This window comes from Eupeodes corollae, chromosome 1 (genome assembly GCF_945859685.1).
Source record: "Eupeodes corollae chromosome 1, idEupCoro1.1, whole genome shotgun sequence".
Classification (NCBI taxonomy): Eukaryota; Metazoa; Arthropoda; class Insecta; order Diptera; family Syrphidae; genus Eupeodes; species Eupeodes corollae.
In genome coordinates this window covers 248,984,591-249,007,922 of record NC_079147.1, presented here as the reverse complement: position 1 = coordinate 249,007,922, position 23,332 = coordinate 248,984,591, and the positions used below count along the sequence as shown (strand labels likewise).

Genomic DNA, 23,332 nt, shown 5'->3' with positions numbered 1-23,332 from the left:
ACAGACATTTATTTTTTTTGATTTAGCGTGTTTGAGTTTTTCTGCTACAGTTCCTATCACTGTAGCAGATTAATTAAAATCGTTTAACATAGTTTGAGAGTTTGATTTAGAAATTAATTTTGTACCATTTGAGTTTTTTTTTTCTTTTGAACAATACAGGATATTTGATTACTGCACATTCTGATTATTTATTCTGATATTTCGAAGGGGGCGGGTTAATCCCCAAAACTCCTACCTGCATTCGCCTGAAGTTAAAGTATTTTCATTTCTCCTTAACGTGTAAAAAGTCCTTCATCAAAAAATATCTCCAAAAACTTCCTTAGAAAAACGGTCAAAATAGATTAATAAATCTATATAAAGGGTGGTTTTTTTGAGGTTAGGATTTTCATGCATTAGTATTTGACAGATCACGCGGGATTTCAGACATGGTGTCAAAGAGAAAGATGCTCAGTATGCTTTGACATTTCATCTTGATTAGACTTACTAACGAGCAACGCTTGCAAATCATTGAATTTTATTACCAAAATCAGTGTTCGGTTCGAAATGTGTTTCGCGCTTTACGTCCGATTTATGGTCTACATTTAAAACAATTAATGCGATTGTGACCAAGTTTCGCACTCAGTTTACTTTATTGGACATTAAACCAACCACACGAATGCGTACAGAAGAGAATATTGCGTCTGTTTCTGAGAGTGTTGCTGAAGACCGTGAAATGTCGATTCGTGGCCGTTCGCAGCAATTGGGTTTGTGTTATTCGACCACATGGAAGATTTTACGCAAAGATCTTGGTGTAAAACCGTATAAAATACAGCTCGTGCAAGAACTGAAGCCGAACGATCTGCCACAACGTCGAGTTTTCAGTGAATGGGCCCTAGAAAAGTTGGCAGAAAATCCGCTTTTTTATCGACAAATTTTGTTCAGCGATGAGGCTCATTTCTGGTTGAATGGCTACGTAAATAAGCAAAATTGCCGCATTTGGAGTGAAGAGCAACCAGAAGCCGTTCAAGAACTGCCCATGCATCCCGAAAAATGCACTGTTTGATGTGGTTTGTACGCTGGTGGAATCATTGGACCGTATTTTTTCAAAGATGCTGTTGGACGCAACGTTACGGTGAATGGCGATCGCTATCGTTCAATGCTAACAAACTTTTTGTTGCCAAAAATGGAAGAACTGAACTTGGTTGACATGTGGTTTCAACAAGATGGCGCTACATGCCACACAGCTCGTGATTCTATGGCCATTTTGAGGGAAAACTTCGGAGAACAATTCATCTCAAGGAATGGACCGGTAAGTTGGCCACCAAGATCATGCGATTTGACGCCTTTAGAATATTTTTTGTGGGGCTACGTCAAGTCTAAAGTCTACACAGATAAGCCAGCAACTATTCCAGCTTTGGAAGACAACATTATCGAAGAAATTCGGGCTATTCCGGCCGAAATGCTCGAAAAAGTTACCCAAAATTGGACTTTCCGAATAGACCACCTAAGACGCAGCCGCGGTCAACATTTAAATGAAATTATCCTCAAAAAGTAAATGTCATGGACCAATCTAACGTTTCAAATAAAGATTTGATGGGATTTTGCAAATTTTATGCGTTTTTTTTTTAAAGTTCTCAAGCTCTTAAAAAATCACCGTTTAGAAGTGAATAAACTTCCAAACAGTTTTTAGGTTATATAAATCAGATTGAAGTCACTTGCACGCATTTCATAATGTTACAAAGCCCTAAAAGCCCATTAAAAAACACATTGCAATTTATTTCTACTACCAGAATAAGTTTCTTTTTTTCAGAAGGAACGAACACAATTCTACATTCGTACATATCAGTCTGTACATAAATTCAATACAGTATTCCAAAAAAGGAAAAATTATTGACCATGTAGTACAAAATTAGCTGCAAGTCAAATTCTTTGCATTTTTAATGACATAACATTTGCAAATAAAAATGTGAATAACTTTAAATATTGACACACTGAAGCTGATGCTTTTTTAACCCCCTTTTATATCCAATCATTTTGGTCTTTGGTTTATAATCGTTTTTCTGGTGTTCAAATAAAAAGTACCATGCGTTAACTCGGCCAAATGAATAGAGTTCCTGAAAAATCTGTTTTCCTTTGATATTTCCCATTCCCATTGACTGGAAGGGATTCACAACCTTACCGATTAACTTACTATCTCTATATTCATACCATACATACATATTTTATTTCATTTTTCATTATGACACAATGTTTTCTATAAATTTCCATCGACCCGCATTTAAGTTTTCCCAATGCATATGACGTTATCTTGAAAAAAAAAGAAACCCAAAAACTGAAAACTATCGTCGTAATGATAATCCAAGGATAGCTAACCCAATTTTAAGTGTTTTTAACTTTTATTAAAATAAAAAAAGACGTCCTTTAAATTTGAATACCAAGGGTATTTCATGTTCCCTTCCTTTAAGCACTTTTTAAAAACTAGAAGAATTTTTATATGCACATAACACGCTCATACATATATATAATAACATCCAGGTACAAGTATCCTTATAACGTGCCTTATTAGCTTCATCATTTTACGCATTTGTGTGTCCTTATATTTCTAACAACTTGTTGCAAAAGAGTCACGTTTAATGTTTGAACAGGAGTCTATAGAGATGTATAGATTTGTATAGCAATTGGCATTAAGGATCGAAACAAAAATTACAAATAACTCCTGTGGGATATTTACGTTGCCGTCGTTCTACCTGAACAAAGCTATAGTGCCCTAAACAGGTGAAGACAAAAACGAGTCCTTATAAATATGTATCTTTGAATAGAAAAATAATTTTCGAATCAAACGATTAGCTATATTTATGTTTGTATATGAAGTCATCTGGGATCAATTATTTTAATGAAATTTAAAAAAATTAACAGAATATAAGAGGAAGGGAAAACTTACCTTTAAGAGCCGGACAAATACGCTTCCATATACTTAAACAGCCACATCTGTGAAATTGACCCAAAGCCAATTCCATATAAAACAATGGCAGTCCACCAAAAACCAACATCACACAATATGGAATGAGAAAGGCTCCGCCGCCATTTTGATAACAGATGTAGGGAAATCGCCAGACATTGCCTAAGTCAACAGCAAAACCGACAACGGCCAACAAGAATTCCGCCTTCTGACCCCAGGTTTCACGTCGACGTTCTGTGACGGATACCACGAGGACGCGCTGTAAAACGGAAATTGATTAAATTTAAAAAATGGTAAAACAGCGTAGATTGATAAAATAAAAAAATAACGATGATTCTAGCTCAATTTATTGTTGTAGTTGTTAAAAAAAAGGTGTGAAATTACGGAATTTTAATTTAGTTTGTAAATCGTCAAAATATACAAATTAAGTAAAAATAGAACAAAAAGCCCTAATTCACTGTAACAATACTGGGCTAGAGGTAAAATCTGTCAAACACACGCTTTTGGTAGAGAATGACAGCTGTCAAATTTTTTAACGACACCAAACAAATCTTGACAACTTTTAAAACAATACAAACCAAAAGTAGTGTTGCGGTTAATTTTGTATTAATATAATCTTGAAGATAATTTCATGGCATTTATTTTTTAAATATAAATTCCGAAATATATACATTGCTTCTGAAAGTTAGATAGTAGATAAGTTCAATTTTTGAAAACTGTTTATAATAAATATGGCCGTATTGCATCAACATTGGCTGCGTTCAATCTCGTGTTGGATAGGGTATCTTGGATAGTTAGATTTTTAGATACCTTGTTGAACGAGTGGGATAGCTGTCAAAAAATAAAAACAACTTTCAGCTGTTCAATAAAAGCAGAGCAACATTTAAGCTTCGAAGTCGAAATTGTTGTAAGATTTTTATATTTCTATTTCTAATTCCTTCCCATCAAAAATTGACTCGTGTTCTTCAAGAACTTTTGCAATTTCTTGAAAAATTGTTCTTCGTAGGGTTTTTGGGTCTCCTTCCTTTTTCTGCACTCCTCCAAGAAGAGCAGAATAACTTCTTCATAGTCTATTATGTACAGAACATCCTCAAATTAAACTATAACTAACATTTTGTATCTTTTTGTTTGCCAACAAATACAAAAAGCTGAAATCAATTTTTAATTTTCTTCAAGTTCAACCGTGTGTTGAATCAGCCGTTCTGTCAGAAACCTACATACCCCAGAAATTCTTGGATACCTTTGGATTCCTTTTTGACATCTCAGCTGTTTTTGATCAGCTGTTATTTTACACGTCAAACACTAAGAAACAGGTATCCGGATACCCTATCTATCTAAATTGAACGCAGCCATTATCTGCCAATGCGTCAAGAGTTTTTGGTGAACAACATAACCTTGCTGAAGAGAAATGTCAATACACTTTAACATTCTTAAATGCCAACAGTCGTCCCAACTTCTCATACAGTTAAAAACACCATGCATATATTTTTGTTTTGCAATGGAGTTAGGGCTTAGCAAAAGTGCAGAAGCTAAGCAAAATGTAATTCAGTGTACTTTCTTGTTGCGTAGCATCGGGTCTTGAATAACCCTCCAAGTTCTGTACCGAATCAATAACTTGTGCAAGAAGTACCTCGTTTTCCATGAGAAAGGAATATTCTTAGAAGATTGATTAAGATCGCTCTTGGAAAACATAATTTTGTAGAGCTTGCAAATTTTTAATTTCGAATTTCTAAAAGAAGAATTCTAAAAGTAACTTTTTAATACATTACTTTTGTTAAACTTACCACCGCTGCGCTGGTTAAAATGAGAAGACTTTTGCATAATTTTTTTGAGGTAAACAAACAGTTGTAATCAATCACAATCGGCGAGTTCCTCAATCCTCGTGAAGTTTTTTTTTTAACTTTTCATACAAATTCCTTTATGTAGTCGTGTAAACAAAGCTTAAAATCTTTTTTTCTCAAACCAACTTTAATATAAACAGCAATGCAACTGAGAATAGTTAAAACCTTATTTTAGTTTTAAGCCAGAAGGTGGCTCTTACAATCAAATATAACATTTGTCTGTAGGAAAAAACAACCATAGGTGTCGCTTCTGTCGTTCACCTATAATTATGTCTAACAGGAAAAACTATCAGGGCGCCATATTAGAAGTTAGCCACATTCAATTGCCAATGAGGAAAAAAAATAATGTAAATAATTGTCAGGTATAACATTTTCAGTCTGTGCTTTGACAAAAGCTTCTAATGAGCCAACACTGGCGTACGAATTGAAAAGTTGGCTTTTAATATGTTTGGTAGTTTTTGTTCCATTCTTGGATTTTGGTTAATTAATTCGTATTTGCATTTGCAAAACACAATTTAATATAAATGTAAATACATATATGCATATGACAATGATGAAAAATGACATCTGAAATCAAACGTCCTCTGAAACGACTGACAATGGCTGCGTTCAGATAGGGTATCCGGATACCTTTTTATTAGTGTTTTACGCGTAAAATAACAGCTGAAATGTCGAAAAAGGAATCCAAAGGTATCCAAGAATTTCTGGATTATGAAGGTATCTGACAGAACAGCTGATTCAACTCATGGTTGAATTTTAAGAAACTTGAAAACTGATTTCAGCTTTTTGTATTTGTTGGTAAACAAAGAGATACAAAATGTTAGTTGAAGTTGTATTTAAGGAATTTTATAAGGTAATTATGATCTATTTTTTTAAACTTCAAAATTGACTTATTTATTAAATTGTTACGCACCTATCAATTCATCATCGTCTGACGAATCAGTTGAATTATCCATTAAATGTTTTATCTAACAACAATTTTGACTTCGAAGCTGTTGAAAGTTGTTTTTATTTTTTGACAGCTATCTCAATACAGTTATCCAACCCGTTTTACAAGGTATCTAAAAATCCACCTATCCAAGATACTCTATCCAACACGAGATTGAACGCAGCCAATGAAGTTTATGGGAATATTGGGCAGGTTCCGACAGCATAAGGGACTCCATTTGCATTTTTTGAACGTACATTTTGACCAAGGCAAATAGTTAGTGGGTTAAGTGTCATAAACTTTAAATCCTGAACTTTCCTTTCAGTTGATGCTGCAAAAAGCACCAAAAACATAATTGTCAACAAAAAGCTTCTCAGGCAACTTACAAGTCCACCATGATTTGTATCTGGTATTGTAAAGAACTATAACTCATTTCTTTTCTAATTAGACAAGGAACCCTTTTCCACAAAACGTTAAATGGAATTATGTAGAAAAAAGATTAATCAAAGAGTAATAAAGTTCAACTTTCAATTGAATGAAAAACATTATCAGCTGTCATTTTGACATAAGTAGACTTAACTTGATAATTAGAAAGAGATTTTTCTTTTATAACTTTCCAAGAAAGTTGCTTTATTTGGAAGGCAACATTTTGGCAGCTGGCCAATCAGATACTAGAAACTTGCCTTACTTTCAAGTTTCTTATATCGACTGAGCCTGCCCATTGCCACAAGAAATTGTAAGTTAACACGATTGTTAGACATTTGGAACTATTTTTGCACTGTCAAATTTGACGGTATTGTATAATCTGATAATCGTCTGAGCTAAACTTAAAAGAAACCAAATTTCTCGAGCTTCTATTTAAGAGCTCACCACAATAAAAACAATTTGTGACCGTTATTAAGAAAGTAAAAATTTATGATTTCATGTCAATCCGTCGGCCATTCGAGCCACTATGCAAGGGGACAGTTATAAGTCGTGTTTTTTTTGGTATTAAATATAAAGTACAGTGAAAAATTGACAAAAAACGATCCGCAGTAGTCCGAGTTTTATATTTGAAAGTTGATACAATTGAATATTTACAAGAATAATTTATCAAAAAATTCCAAAACAAAAATAGAGAAATTGAGACCAGGGGTGTAACCGTGTAAGCTGATTTTTGATAGTTGACTATCAAAATCAAGAAAATACGCCTGTGTAGTGTGATAGTCGATAACGAAACAATTTGACAGAAAATAAAAACTTCAAGAAGGGGGTTTGTTCGTAGACTACTACATTAACATGTGGTGGTGAAGCGAGCTTGAAGCTCGCCTAAATTCTTTATATACCTGAATCGAGTTGAAATATGTAAGCTTGATTCGCCTCGATTCCAGTCGGGGATCGGTGTCGAGTCAAAATTTGCGAAGAAAAACCTGTGTGGAGGAGTTGGTTTTACAAATAATGCATTATGGTCTGTTTATTTGCATATTTGTGTACAAAAAATATATAGTTTTGATTGAATTAAATCAAAAAAATATATGGTGCTGATCTATTCAGTTTTTTTTTTGTTTAACACGAATCAAACTATCTCACTTGCACTTCATAACAAACATCGAAACACCAATCCGTTTTAAATCTTCTTGTGCGGTGGAAACACCAAAAAGATTTATTTAATCTAAACTGAGATAAACCTTTGGTGGTAACATAGCAAAACTTAATTATCTTTTCTTTTGTTTTCTCTTACAAAATAAGCCCAGTAAGTTCATTTTCTTTAACAAAACTAAATAATATCAACAGTAAAAGATTGATTTCTTTCCCGAATGGAAAACACATGATTCCAAATGCACAACTACTCAACGAACACAGCCACCGAGTTACAAATGCAATATCAATCGTACCAACATTTGAGAACGAAATCACATAAAATCCATTCGAGACTCGTATAAATGTCAAAAACCCATCCATAGTATGATTCTTCTCTAACTTTTATCGGTAGTATTCATACTGTGGATATTGTTTTTGTTATTCGTGTAAGATCCCACCATACTATTGATAGATAGATTTTCCAACAAAACACGTGTATAGTTATCATTGTTTGACACTTGGATAAGTTATATCTTTCATTTCATTTCTGTCATCATCAATTTATTGGTTGGTTTTAAGCATTTCCTAATTGAAAGCATTTGAGGTTAGAGTTGATCATTGAAAGACAAACTGACAGGTGGGAATACAAGGAAACTGGACGCATTCAGTGAAGCGATAATGTTCCGAAATGTGAGATCAACAATAAATTGTTCATTGATAATGATTTTATCATTGTAAAATTAAAAATGAATTAAAAGAAAATATCAAACATTAAATATTTAACTTTTTTACTCGCTATAAAATCTCGAAACAAAATGTTCAATGATGATGATAACCAATGAAAGCTGTAAGTGGGTTCCTTAGAAAGGAAGTAATGGTCCATTTCAAGTCCATCTGCCTGCCTAGCGAGTCACTGTCTAATGGTAGCTGGATCATCATCGTTGATTCTTTGGCTTCAAATTTTAAAATTCTTCTTCAAAAGAGGCTCTTATTTTGATACTCTTTATAAAATCACGAACTTTCGAGTCGGTAAAGTTTTTAATATTTCTTTCAAAATCAGAATTTAACAAAAAATACTCATAATAGTCTGCAAATTATCTAATCATGTATTTATAAATGACTTACTTCATTGTTAATGAACTTTGGTGCCAATGGATCTGTGACCTTCGATGGTGCTTCATCATTTTCATCTTCATTCGAATCATCATCGTCGTCTTCTCTATCGTCATTTGTTGGCGGTGATGCAACCGTATTGTTCCATTGTGTTGTATCTGATGCAACTTCATTGCCACAATTTTTGCCGTCGATTGTTGGTAAATCGTCATCCGTCATTTTAAACAACCGCGCCGCCACGCAAAGGCCGACTCTTTTGCTAGACAGAGGAAAATGTTTCTAGCTTCTAGTTACACTCTTCCTCTAGCTTTGCAATTTTATTTGATATTGAGAAAAAGAAAAAAAAACTATAATATGCGATGCAGTCCTTAACGACTGCAGCAACAAACTCCAAGCATTGGTTACATGCAACAAGCCCACTATATATGTATGTAATTGGTAGAAACAAAAAAACTTTAAGGTTAACACACCCACTAAGCGCACATCATCCTGTAAAGAAAATAGAAAACATAGTTTTTTTTGTGTTTATATTGAAGTCTATAGCAAACGATAAGGAAGAAAAGGATATTGTTTTGCTACATAAAAACTAAATTAGCATTTTCATAAACGCCCAAACGGTGTTGAAGTTCGCGCGCACACATTTAACATTTCAATGTCATGATTCATATATGTACATACAGTGCATCAATTTCATATTCATAGCCCTTCAATAAAAAGTTTGAATGTTTTCCTCATCCAAAATGACTTCAGATACAAGAGAATTAACAAAGTACAAATTAAGTAAGTTCATGGTTGATATTTTTTATAGAATTTCTATGTATATTTGGTACAATTTATTTTTTTTTGAAAAATGTAAGCAAATGAAAAAACTACAGTAATATTGGGACAGTTTCGTATTCGTACCCTGTTTTAATCAGTCAAAAAATTTGGCTTTAATACTTTGTTGCATAACCTTTGGATATTGAAGAATTGATAAACAGGACTTGAATATCAAACTGCTAAGCGAAAAAGTAGCTCTTAAAAAACAATGATGGACAGAACACTTAAAATCGCTGCATGAAATGCAAACGGTCTTATACAACATTCATCCGAATTCAAAATCTTTTTAGATCTAGAACATATCGATATTTGCCTGGTGTCCGAAACTCATTTCTCCAATGGGCAAAGTCTAGATAATGTAATAGAAAACTATTCATGTTACCACGCTCCACATCCAGCTGACAGGGCAAGAGCTGGATCAGTAAATCTTATAAAAGAAAGCTTAAAACATTATGAAGGAACCGAGTTTACTAGTGAAAATATGCAAGTAACAATTATTAGTATTGGTATGAAAAAGAAAGAGTTTAAGATAGCAGCTACTCGTATATACTGCCCACAAAGGCGCTCCCCGACAGAAGATGACTATACAGATCTATTTAATTTTTTTCGGCATAACTTTCTTGTTGGTAGAGACTTCAATGCAAAACATACCCATTGGGGTTCAAGACTTATATCAACAAAAGGCAAAAGACTTTTCCAAGCAGGCCGTAAATACAACTGCGAATTCTTTTCCTCCAGGTCGCCAACTTACTGGCCTTCTGATACTAACAAAATATCAGACGTTATTGACTTTTTCGAAGCTAAAGAAATCAAACGAAATCACATTAGTGTTGAAGGTAATTATGACCTGTCATCAGATCACACTCCAGTGATTCTATCACTAAGTGAATCGGAAGTACTAGAAAAAAGTAATCCAAAGCTTGTAAATAACAAAAACAAACTGGAATGATTTTAGAGAAAGGCACAATACAATCGAGCAAATTGACCATGAAGTGGAACAATTTATTGGTGATGTGCAACAGGCCGCTGAAAAAAGTACTCCAACATTTTCTAATAAAAGACAAAATGAAATAAAATATCCTTCAGAGATAAGTGAGTTGATAATAGAGAAAAGAAGAGCTCGAAGAAAATGACAAAATACCGTAAAAGCAACAATCTTAAAAACAAATTTACAAATTCAAAAATGATTCACTCAGTACATTCCTAAGAAATTTAACGACTGATCCTTCAACCAATTCGCTATGGAAAGCAGCCAAGCGCCTGAAAAGACCGCAGTTACAAAACTCGCCCTTGAAATATCAAGATGGGAAATGGATCGGTAACTCTATTTTTAAGCCATACTCATTTAACGCGGCTGAAAATTACTCACAGTTTGTTGATAAGATAGATGAAAGTGAAATACCAATTGTAAGACTTATAGAAATAAAAAGTATGTGTTAACATCAACTATCAAATAAAAAATCACCAGGTTACGATCTAATTACTGCTCAGGTTATGAAAGAAATGCCATTGAAAGCCTTTAATAAAACTCCAATATATAAAAAATGCATGCCTTTAGCACCGGTATGTCCCGCACCATTGGAAAATTGCTGAAGTAATTGTCATATCAAAGCACCTACATAAGTGTCGGCTTACAAACCAATATTGCTTATACCAGTTTTTGAAAAACTGCTTCTGAAGAGACTTAGCAAAATCATAGAAGAAAGAAGGCTAATCCCAAACCATCAGTTTGGCTTTAGAAATAAACATTCCGCGATAGACCAAGTTCATAGAATATGGGATGTAATAGAAAAAGCTTTTGAAGAAAAACAAGTATGTTCAGCTATTTTCTTAGGTGTTGCTCAAGCTTTTGACAAGGTTTGGCATGAAAGACTTCAGTACAAACTGCAAAGGGATCTTCCCAGGCAGTACTTTGAAATATTAAAATCGTACATCTCAGACCGATTGTTTAGAGTAAGGTACGATGAAGAATACTAGGAATTGAAGAAAATAGAAGCCGGTGTACCACAAGGAAGTGTCCTAGGTCCTACCCTGTATTTACTATACACAAGGGATATTCCAGTTGGTAATCACACCATAATGGCTACTTTTGCAGATGATACCGCAATTTTGGTACCCGACAAATGTGTCTCTAAGGCAGCAGTGAAACTACAAAATGCCGTCGACACAGTGAGAGCTTGGACCGAAAAATGGCGTATCAAACGCAATGAAACAAAATCTTCACATATAAATTTTACAAATAAAAAGATAAACAATATTCCAATAATCATTAATAATCAAGCTGTACCTTACGCCACTATGGCCAAATACCTTGGAATGACTTTGGATGCAAAGCTTAAGTGGAAAGAGCACATCAAAAAGAAAATAGAAGAACTAACTTGAAATATAGAAAAATGTACTAGTTGCTTGGTAACAACTCTGATTTATCAATCCAAAACAAAATAATGCTGTATAATCAAGTACTAAAGCCTGTTTGGACCTATGGAATCCAATTATGGGGCTGTACAAAGAAAACAAACACTGAAATCATCCAAAAATTCCAAAACAAAGTCCTTCGTGCAATAGTTAATGCACCTTGGTACATAAGAAATACCGATCTACATCATGACTTACAAATAGAAATGGTTACAGAAGTTGTTAAAAATACGCTGTATCGCTCAACCAGAGACTGCAAAGTCATACTAATTCTGAAATGGAGTCCGTCTTGAATATAAGAAACCATGTTCGGAGATTAAGAAGAACCAAGCATCATGAGCTAATGGTCTAAAACCAAACAAAAATTAGGAAAGTATTAAAAGTTTAAACTTCCCCCAAAGTGATTGTACAAAGTTAATAAAGAAAAAACGGAAGTGGATCCTTCAATATTGGTTATGATGAAGAGGTGGTTTTAGTGGTTAAGATTAAGAGTCCCACATTACTTGGTGTCTAACACTGCCAAGTGTCTTGAAGATTTCCTCCTGTCAAAAAAAAATAACCTTTGGAAGTTATTACAGCCAATTGTAATCTCGGAAAAAACTGAAAAATTGGTAAGGTCAATACCAATTTTTCAATTGTTTCCGAGGTTATTGGTGTCCATTCATAGAGAATTTTCTCCTTGAGGTCGTTTTTGTTTTTAATGGTGCATTTGCGGATTCTGCGGTCCAGTTTATCTGGTAAATTCTCTATCGGCTTAATGTCTGGTGATTGTATGGAGGTTTCCAAAACCTTACTGCATTTAAAGAGAAGCCACATTCGGTTTGAATTCGCTTTTTGCTTTGGGTCGTTATCCTGATAAAAAGTAAAATTCGTCTAAAGGACATCATTGTAGATCTTGTGATCCGTAATTCCTTCAATTATGTGCTGTTTCCCAACTCCAGCTGCCAAAAACAACCCCACACCATTACCGACCCACCACCATGTTTAACGGTTCCTCGAGTGTTTTGCGAGGTATTCAGTATACGGCTTTCGCCAAACCATTTGTCTACCATTCGAGCCATGAATACTGAACTTTGACTCATCTGTAAAAATAACCGTTTTTAAGCAGTCAAAGTGATTTGCTTGGTTACTTTAGCGAATACAAGCCGCTAAGTCTGTTGACATGACTAATAAATGGTTTTGCGCGATACTCTTCCGTTGAAACCATGTTCCCGTATCCAATTCCTCAAGGTTTCAGTACAATATTGTTTTTCCAGGTATTGGCGAAGATTCTGTGCCAATTTTGGTGCACTTATCTTTGGATTTTTAAAAAACGGATCAAGCGTCCGTGTTTGTCGAAAGTATTTCCTTCAAACATTGTCTATAAATGATGGATCTCTTAGGTAAGCTGAGTTAGACAAGCGAGGTCGGCATGCGCCAGCAATTAAAATATCTGAAGCCGTTAAAAATGCGGTGAAGGGCACATTTAGAGTTTTCCGGTGATGGAGTCTTATTATTGTCGATAAACTTCACAAAGAAAATACCTTGATTCACGTTTAACAATCGCCAAAATGCATGAGCTGTACGAAAACGAATAAATTACGGAAAACGCAAATGCAGTAAGTCTGACTACTTTTAGAAGGATTATCGGTAGGGAGTACAATTTGTCGTTCTTTAAACCAAAAAGATCGATGTGCAGTTTGTGCAAAATATATTTCTGCAAATAATGAAAGGAAGCAAGAATTAGAAGCTGAGTATTCTATGCACAAAAAACAAACAAAGCTAGTGACAAGGAACTAGCTAGTAGGGATCAGCCTTTCGTAACTCTAACTTTTGATCTACAAAGCGTGTTGCAAATTCCATGTAGTGACGTTTCACCAATGTATTATAGTAGAAAGCTTTGCTGTTATAATCTGACAATTTATGAAGGTGCTAACAATGCGTATTGCAATGCATGGTCGGAGATTAATGGAAAACGTGGAAGTGCTGAGATTGGGACATGCTTATACAAATATCTTCATCACTTTTTTCTTTTTCGTACACTTGTGGTGTTCAAAACCGCAATCAGAATGTTGCTGCTCTTCTTTTGTACTGTCTTCAAGAAGATTCAAATAAAATTGAAGATATAGAACAAAAGTTTCTTGAATCGGGCCACTCGATGATGGAGTCTGACAGCATGCATAGTGCAATTGTAAAACAAAAAAGTATGCCTCAGTTTACACGATGCATGACTGGTTAAATATATTTCGCCTTGCTTGCTCCAAAAGCAGAAAAATGAAAAATAGCCAATATGAAGTAATTGAGCTAAAGTTCAACGATTTTCTTGACATTTCAACACTGGCCAAAGCAACGCTCAAAAATGTCAATATTGATACCGATGGAAGAAAAGTGAACTGGCTTAAAGTAAAAAGTTTTAAATAGCGTAAACGTTGCGCAGGAAGTATTTGCAATACCGAAACAATAATCATAGCCCCTATGCAACAATTATCAGTGGAAGAAGAAGGCGTCAAAATGCAATATTATTAAGCACACTTCGAAATGAACAACTACAAATATCGTACCAAAAAAAAGGACTTATTGCGTTTATGTGAAAAAACGTAATTCCTGAAGAGTTTAAAGGATGGAACAAATCACTTCCTGTATCTGGGCTTCCATTAGCAGACCGGATTCCAGAGGCAGCATTGAAAAGCAGCAGTGATGAATAAGAATACAAATTTCGCAACAGGTTACAATTTTTTATTTCGAAAGCTTTTTTTACGTTAATTTTTAATTTTGTTATTTTTCTTAACTACTAATTTTCGTTAATTTAAAGTTTGAAGATTAAATTGATTTCATATTGATTAAAAAAATGCAAAAGTTTATTTTTCTATAATAAACAGACATTTTCTGCTTCTTATGTTGTCAACATATGGTTTCAAGTAATAAAAATGTTAAAATGAAAATCATAGTTTTCATGTTTTTTCTTCTAAAGAAAACTCCCAAAGTCCTTTTTTCCCATTTAATTCATTCCAGATTAACAATTTGCCACAAATTAATTCGCATAATGGTTAACCAAAACCCTTTCTACTATTAATTTTTCATATTGATTTCTAACTTTAAATGCAAATATCTCAAAACACAAAAACTGGACCTAAGGAGTTTTCAAAGAACGACGACGATATTGCGAGGCAAGTTTTCAATCCTTTTTTTATTGACAAACCGGTTAACAACCGCTGATTAGGCTCGATTAACTAAAGATGAAATCTGTTTACATGATTTACCTTCTTGGTGGTATTTTACGATGAGTTCTCGAAGTTTTACATGTTTTTCTTCCCATTGTTGTAAAATTCTGAGACAAATTGTCTAAAACACTTTTAAAAAATTCTAAATAACTTCAGAATACTTTAAATAATAGCACATGAATTGACAAAACGCATTTGATTGAAAATGCAGTGGAAATATAAAGCTGCTTGGCTACTTAGAACTAAGCGTAGGAATACGCAATTGATCTAGTTTTTCAGTAGTTTTTATCACTTTAGCATTTACCTAGTAAATAATTTTTACCAACTAAGAAAATTTGATAAAAAATATCAATTATCAATCATGGATACACACTTAACATGCATGTGGTATTAATGTATTACATCAAGCCATTTAGGATCAGGAGAACATTCAAAGTTTTAATAGAAGTGGTACAGATATGAAATTGATGCACTGTATATGAACATTCAACAGTTTGTTGTTGCTGTCATTATTCTGAACAAACATAGGCGTTATTTCTGCACAATTTAAAAAACAAACAAAAATACCATAGAGTCGGTTATTATTGGTCTTAAACGAAACACTATTCAAAACCTACCAAAAGCACTTTGGTGAATTCATTTTAGAATAATTATAATTATTTTTCTGTTTTTGTTGTGAAAATTAATAATTCTTAATTTTGGAATTTCGCTTATCATTTGGTGACTTTTACTTTTAATGTTCACATCAAAACTCACATGTAACGCAAGGGGTAATTAAAACATCATCATAAATGCTTACACTTTAGATACATACATACATATGAATGTTTTTAAGTAAGAATTTGTATAAGATTTAAAACGTATTTATTTTTTTAATTTCACGAATACCTTTTAATTGGAAAAGAAAAGGTTATGATGTCTGTTTTGACTCTTAATTGAAATTTGTCTTTAAATTCTGGTGACACATTGTTGTGCGGGAAAAAGATTGCCGGTGTGTAGCAGTGAAGCGTTCACATTAAATTGATGACTTAAAAATGGATGCATGCAGCACGCTGCTGCTGTTGCAACTGTGTGGCCATTATTTAGGAATGGTAATTTGATTTTAATGAGCGTAAAATTACTACCTCTATTTAAATTGGACTAAATATGTAGGTATGGTTTTTGACATATTATGTACCATATGTGGGCTTAAATCACTGATGATGGTACAAATGACCAACTATACGCGATGCACACGATGGAAGCTTGTTAGAGTTTTTAGAATAACAATAACTGAACAATGCGATTGAACTAAGTAATTGCTGGTACACAAAAAAAATTTTAATTTTTAAAAGAAATATAGTTCATTATGTTTAAAATCAAGGAGTATCTTATCATAGAACGTTTTAAAAGATGTGTTATTGATCCGTAAGCAGCTGGAGACACCAAAGACATATTCTTCAAGCTCTTGGACAAGACTTATGAGCAGTGCTCTGACTATGATATTAAAATTATCTTAGGAGATTTTAACGCCAAGCTAGGAAGAGAAGACATCTTTGGTGGCACAATCGGGAGATACAGCCTGCACGACACCACCTCCGACAACGGATTCAGGCTGATCGATTTCGCTGCGGGGCGAGACGTTCTGGTATCTAGTACGTTCACACATCTCAATATCCATAAGGTTACATGGAAATCTCCTGATCAATCAACTGTCAACCAGATTGACCACATTGGAATGGAAGCACGACACTTCTCCAGTATACAGGATATCCGAACATTCCGAGGGACCAACATTGACATGGACCACTACCTCGTTGTTACCAAGATACAGCTACGGATTTCCCGACCCAAGCCAAAACAAGGAAGTACTGTGAGAAGTTTGGGCGTTAGGCGGCTGCAATCGCAAGGGATTGCCATGTCCTTTTACGATCGAGTCTCTAATAACCTCTTAAGGACTCCTATGCTGCCTGCATTAAACATTGAAGACCAGTGCCAACATTGCCTTGCAACCTCAGAGATGCCGCCTCTGAAGTGCTAGGATTCACACGGCCACAACAGCGAAATCCCTGGTTTGACGACGAATGCCGGCAAGCTCACGCAGCGAAACAACAGGCATACAAAACGACGCTGCACAGGAGGACCAGAGCTGCTCACGAGCTCTACGAGAGGAACAACGGCTTCATAGATGGAAAGAAGAGATAGAGGAATGTTACAACATGAATGAGGTTCGTAAATTTTACCAAAAGGTAAAAAAAAACCTCCCAAGAGTACCAGCCACGAACCGAAGCCTGTAAGGACGATCAGGGTAACATCGTAGTAGAACCGCAGTCGATGTTGAGAATATGGAAAGACCACTTTTCCAAATTACATAACGGCGGTGACGAACCGAATTCCGCTGTAAGGGAGATAGAACCACTCATCCAAAGCGACGCAGGCCAACAATTCCGCCTACCCGACCTAGACGAAGTGAAGAAAGCTTTATCTAAACTAAAGTCAAAAAAAGTTGCTGAAGCTGAGTGCAATTCGTAGATCCCAAATTTTTCTACGCCCAAATGGTGTCAGGGAATGGGAACACGAGACAGGCTCCACCAACGGTTGCCCCAAAGACCCTGTGCCTAAGGCACCAGAGGTGCAGCCTGACATTGTAGCCTTGTTGTTGAGCATTCAAGGTCAACTAACAGGACTGCAAAGTCAGATAAAGGAGCAAGGCAAAAGGTTAGATCATGTCTACTCTTTGTTGCCTGGCCTGGCGCAATTTAGACCATAATGGGCGCACTGCCAGAGACGCGCCTTAAAATCCTAGCTGTGAATGTAAATTCACTGATTAGGATTGAACGAAGAGCCAATATGTTGCAATTGTTGACAGACTACAGTCCCGATGTGTATATGGCTAGCGAAACTAAGCTAAACCACAAACACAAATTGACTCATAAAAATTACAATATCGTAAGAAGAGACCGGCCCGACTCCACTCAAGGGGGCGGTGTCGCTCTCTTTTTACGAAAAGGCATTTATTATAAAGTCATATACAACAATGAATTGCTCAAGACGCTAGAGTTTAGCGTTGTATGCATCTCTCTCACTCAAGGGAAGCGGATGTATATTATTGCGGCTTATGCGGTTTATGCGGCTGGAGCTCCGCAGGTTACTTACTTTGCTTCAGAACTCAAGATTCTTTTTAGGGAACTGAAACTGAGCTTGGAAGAAAACTATTTCATCTTGGCCGGTGATTTGAACGCAAAACATGAAGATTGGGGAAATCAACATAGTAATCCCAGAGGTAATCATCTTTTTAATTTGATGAATCTTTACAGCGTTGAATATGGCGTCGACCTGCTGGCTACCGAAAAGCCATCGTATCCAAGAAGCGTCTCCTTTCTGGATCTTTTGCTGTACGACATCAGACTGACAGTTACAGACAAAGTGGGTAATCACCCGCGAAACTGCTTACAGACAGTCGAGTACGACAGTGATCACTGCTGACTTGCTGCTGTAATGCAGATTCCGAACGAACGCGTGGAATTGGGAGAATACGTTGCAACGCACTCTTACAATTACAGTAAGATGCGTTGGCCTCTTTTCACCAACGCCTTAGCGAGAGAACTTCGTTCGAGTGACATAGCCCCACCAAACAACAGAAACCTGACAAATACAGAAATTGACCAACATTTACAACAGATGGACGAAACAATAAAACAAACGATGGAACGGACAATCCCAAAGTACAAAGAACGGGACCAAATGGACGCTTACAGAAACGCGACAATTGACGCACTACGTAGGCACAAGAGTGGCTTACTGACAAGACTCAAAAACTTGTACAGACGACTTATAGACCCACGCGACTTGGAGGTTAGGACACTGAAATCGTCAATAAAAAATGTCAATCTGTTGATTAAGGAGAACTACAGGTTATCAATTAACAAGTACTGGGACCGCAAGGTCCGGTCAGTTAATTCGAGTGACCCTAGTATGTTCCCTAAAATCAACAAAATATTCAGGAAAAAGAACGACAATGACCTTCCGAGTCTGAAACTCCAAAGAACCGAAGAAAACAGAGACGAACTCAGGACAGCGCAAAAAGATCCAGAAGAAGCCATCTTTGACGATGACTTTTATATAATTGAAGATCCGAAGGAAAAATTGAAGGTGGTGGAGCTGCTTTTCCGCAAGTGTACAAGGTGAATGTTAGCATTCGCTCCAACCATGACCTGGAAAACAGAGCCTTACTTAATTACGTTTACCTTCGAAATGATATGACACAATGGTGATCTGAGAACCGTGGTTCCGTGCGGTTCAATGACGATTCCTTGGCAAATGCCATAATCGCCGAGCAAACGGGACCAAGTCCCTTGTTAGTGACGAAGGTTGAGCTTCAACTCATCTTCAATTCAATAAAAAATAAAAAGTCAGCAGGTGTCGATGGTATATCCAACGTTGTACTAAGACATTTACCGACGGAAGCAATTGACATTTACACCACAGTCTTCAACAATGCACTGAATAATGCATATTATCCAGTGCATTGGAAGACCGCTGTGGTTCATCCTCTCCCGAAAAAGGGAAAGGACAACTCCAACCGTCAAATCTTCGGTCGAAAAGTCTCATCAATAGTGCTCTGAATAAGTGGGCTGCGGACAACAAATAATTCCAGATAAACAGTTCGGGTTCAAGGCGGGTCATGACACAATTCATGCTGCGTCTAAACTCGTTTCTGATATCCAATGGAATAAATCAACAAAACAATGCACAGGTGTTGTTCTGGTTGATTTGGAAAAGGCCTTTGACACTGTATGGTTAGAGGGTCCTTACCTAAAACTGAGCAGGCTTGAAATAAGCAAGCCATTGTTGTATATACTTTATGATATGCTTAACAATAGAAAATTTGTTGTCAAAAGTGGCAATGTAACTTCTACCACAACATTCCTTATCAAAAATGCTCTTCAACAGGGAGCGGTGAATCCGTTGATTCTCTTCAGCAGTTACACCAGCGATCTGATAGGTAGTCTTATAGAGGCAATTGCGTACGCCGACGATCTAATTGCGTACAGAACGGCCCGAAAGGTTAAGGTTTTTAGAATTCTCTTGCAGGGTGATTTCGACAAGATTCAGCGATATTGCGACGACTGGAAACTGAAAATAAATGTCCAGAAGTCGGAGACAATTCTGTTCCGGACTCCGTTGGCTAGGGCCATGAGGAAAACGTGTAAGAATTGGCGCAAGATGGTCATCGTTGATCTTCACGGGCAGCCATTAGCGAGCAAAAGTATAGTGAAGTACCTCGGTATCTGGTTAGATCAGTATTTATATTTCGACAGACATATAAATGCTGCTCTGACCAGGGCCAGAGGACGAAACGGCTGTTTTTTAGCAGTCGGCTTGACCCCAGAGTGAAGGTAATTTGCTCTCATACGGGATCGTTTATGGTTGTCCTGTGTGGTTCAACGTTGCCCCTTCCCAGATGGAGAAGTTTCGGGTGTTCGAGCGGCAGTGTTTACGACGCTGTACCGGCTTATATCGAACAGCCGAATCTTCTTATGTACATTACTATTCCAACGAGGTCCTGTACAACGGGGCTCGAATCAACAGAATTGACAATTTCGTGATAAAACGCGTTCGAGGTCACATTGCAAGAGCTATGTCTTCGACCAACAATTTAATTTTCGGGGCGTTCTATCCGAACGACGAGTGCACGCTTGAGCGGCTTCATTCCACCAGAGGCATTCCTCTTTTTAGACAAATGCGGTCTGATACAGGATAGATTGGCAGTTCCGTTAATCTACCACGTCAGACGAAGAACCGTGGATAGGCGACTCCTGTACAATCGGGACGTCATGGCACAAGGTGGAGCAGAGCTCCTTCGGTTCAATAAGGCTGTGTCCGAACGGGACCGAACTGATAGGGTGAAGCAGGAGAACCAGTTTTGGTGGTTTCAATCGGCACTTGATATTAGGTAGTCGGGATGGGGTTTCAAGCCTTGGCCGGCTTACATACTTGTTTTATAGTTTTAGGGTTTAGTTTTAAGTAGAATAGGCATGGTGGCACGAAAAAAAAAAGAAAAAAAAGTAATAATAAAAAAAAAAAAACATTAAAACAAATTAAAGAAAAATAAATAAATAAAAAAAAGACAACAAAATATGAAAAATAAAAATGTTAGATAGTTAGATTTGCTGCTGTGGTTGTTCTAGTTTTAAGTAGTTTATAGGTCGAATAGGTAGTTTAAGTTAGTTTTAAGTTTTATTTAAGGACCTAATTTTAAGTAGTTTGTAAGTAAAAATAAATAAAAAAGGTTATTGATATTAGTTTTTTCAAAATTTTCTAATAAAAACAAAACAAATAAAATTTAAATTGAAGTAAAATAGATCTTAAGGCCGAAAGGCATTAGTAATTAGTGTTATAGTTTAGCTTAGAGTGTCCGTATGGGACCATTAAGTTAGTTGTAAGTTATGGATAATTAGGCTAGTTTTATGAATTTTTGTCTAGCTTTAAGATAGGTTTAAGATTGAATAAATAAAAATGAATTTGAAAAAAAAAAACACACACATCTTTCTAAAAATCTTTTATTTTGACTCTAGGGACCTTGAAACGTCGAGAAATGTCAAAATTTTCAATTTGAGAAATCGGACCCATTACAATAACTTCCTATGCAATTGCTTGGATTGTTGGAGCCAGGAAAGACAGACAGACGGACGGAATCGGGGTACTCACTTTTTCGACTTCTCTACCGTCGTAATATCATATTTGATTAAAAGCTCTAGTTAGAAATTGTTTACTAATCCAAAACATACGATATAGTTCCTATATGTCGCAAGTAAAAATCACTTCAATGTTCACTATTTATGTGCTTCAAATAAAATTGAAGACTAGTTTAAGGTATTTAAAGGCAACTTTATATAAAATTAATACACTCTTATTCAAGGTTTCTTCTTAAGAACCTAAATATTTGCTATTTTTCTTAGAAACAATTTTCATGAAAATAATTTAAAGCATTTCAAAGTTTTTTTTCAAATTCTAAATTGAGTGAAAAGAAAAATTTGAGTTGTTTTTGACAGCAAACCACTTTTTGGTGAATTTCGTTAAATTACTAATAAATCTATAGACGAAATTTTTACTTATACAACTTAGCTGCATAAGCTTCATAGCTCATATGGCCCCCTCCTGAATCATCAGTTGGTCAAAAGTTGATGAATTTGTGCTGCGTTTTTGGAAAAGGATTAATTCCCGATTCATAATACATTCTTGGTTCAGTCCTCAGTTAAAAGTAGTACTTTAAATTACAAAGTTTAAGGAAGTAAAATACAAATGTTGTTTTGATGTACAAAAAATAAGTAATTTATAATATAATGGGGGTTAAATCCATTAACGCAAGACGATTAGTTTTGAATTGAAGGGAATTAATACGAAAAAACAAACAAATTATCTTCCCCTGGATCCGCCATTGAGAGTGTGACATTTAAAATTATTATTTTGTAAATTATTGTAAAAATGAATAAAAGCTATAACTGGCCCTAAAGTGCATTTTATTCTTTTTTAACTTCCCATAGGAAGTTATTGTAATGGATCTGATTTGTCAAATTGAAAATTTTGACATTTCTCGACGTTTCAAGGTCCCTAGAGTCGAAATAAAAGATTTTTAGAAAGATGTCTGTGCATGCGTGTGTACGTACGTTCGTACGTTCGCGACGTTTTTTTCGTCGTCCATAGCTCAAGAACCAGAAGAGATATCGACTTCAAATAAACTTTGTTATACAGATAATATGGCAGAAAGATACAGAAAGGGCTCTCAAGAAAATTGTGTGAGTGGTTTTTTTTACCATAGCAGTTTGAAAAAAAGGTGAAAATTTTGGTTAACCCTAAATATCTTACGAACCAAAAACGCTAGAGATTCGAATTAAATTTTATATAATAAAATGTAACGTGATATCAAAGAAGTATATTTTTTGAAAAAAATCCATTTAACGGTTTTTTTATAAATCAAAAAAAACTGAAAAAAAAAATTTGTCACCTCCAAAATTTTACGATTTAAATATGATTTCATCTCCAAAACAATTTTGTGCAACGAAGAATAATGTTTTTGACATCTAATTAAATTTTGAGAAATTCGAATTGACAGTTTTTTTATAAAAAATAAAAATCTAAAAAAACATTACTCAAAGTTGGTAAAAAATGAATATCGATTCAAATATCTTTTCAAAAACTTAAAATTTTGGCTTCAAACTTATTTTATCTTATAAGAAATGTTGTTGTAACATTCTGAAAAATGTTGAGAAAAATCGAATAGACAGTTTTTTTACAAAAAATAAAAACCTAAAAAAATATAATAAAAGTTGGTAAAAATTGATTTTCGACTCAAATATTTTTTCAAAAATTTGAAATAATGGCTTCAAACTAATTTTATCTTATAAGAAATATTGTTTTCAACATTCGATAAAATTTTGAAAAAAATCGAATTGAAAGTTTTTTTTACAAAAAATTAAAACTCTAAAAAAAAACAATACTAAAACTTTGTAAAAATTTACTTTCGACTCAAATAGCT

General features: G+C 35.1%; 1 protein-coding gene across 4 annotated transcripts in view; it reads right to left on the bottom strand.

Moving 5' to 3' along the window:
- The window catches only part of LOC129939414 (sodium-dependent serotonin transporter), a 92,918-nt gene that overhangs the window by 34,728 nt on the left and 34,858 nt on the right, over window positions 1–23,332 (bottom strand). For all 4 annotated transcript variants that reach the window (XM_056047414.1, XM_056047415.1, XM_056047413.1 and 1 more), the window contains exons 2-3: window positions 8,393–8,869; window positions 2,921–3,197 (exon numbers count right to left, since the gene is read on the bottom strand). In XM_056047414.1, coding sequence (XP_055903389.1) covers window positions 2,921–3,197; window positions 8,393–8,599 — 484 coding nt within the window. In that variant the 5' untranslated portion in view covers window positions 8,600–8,869. The remainder of the gene's footprint in view (window positions 1–2,920; window positions 3,198–8,392; window positions 8,870–23,332) is intronic.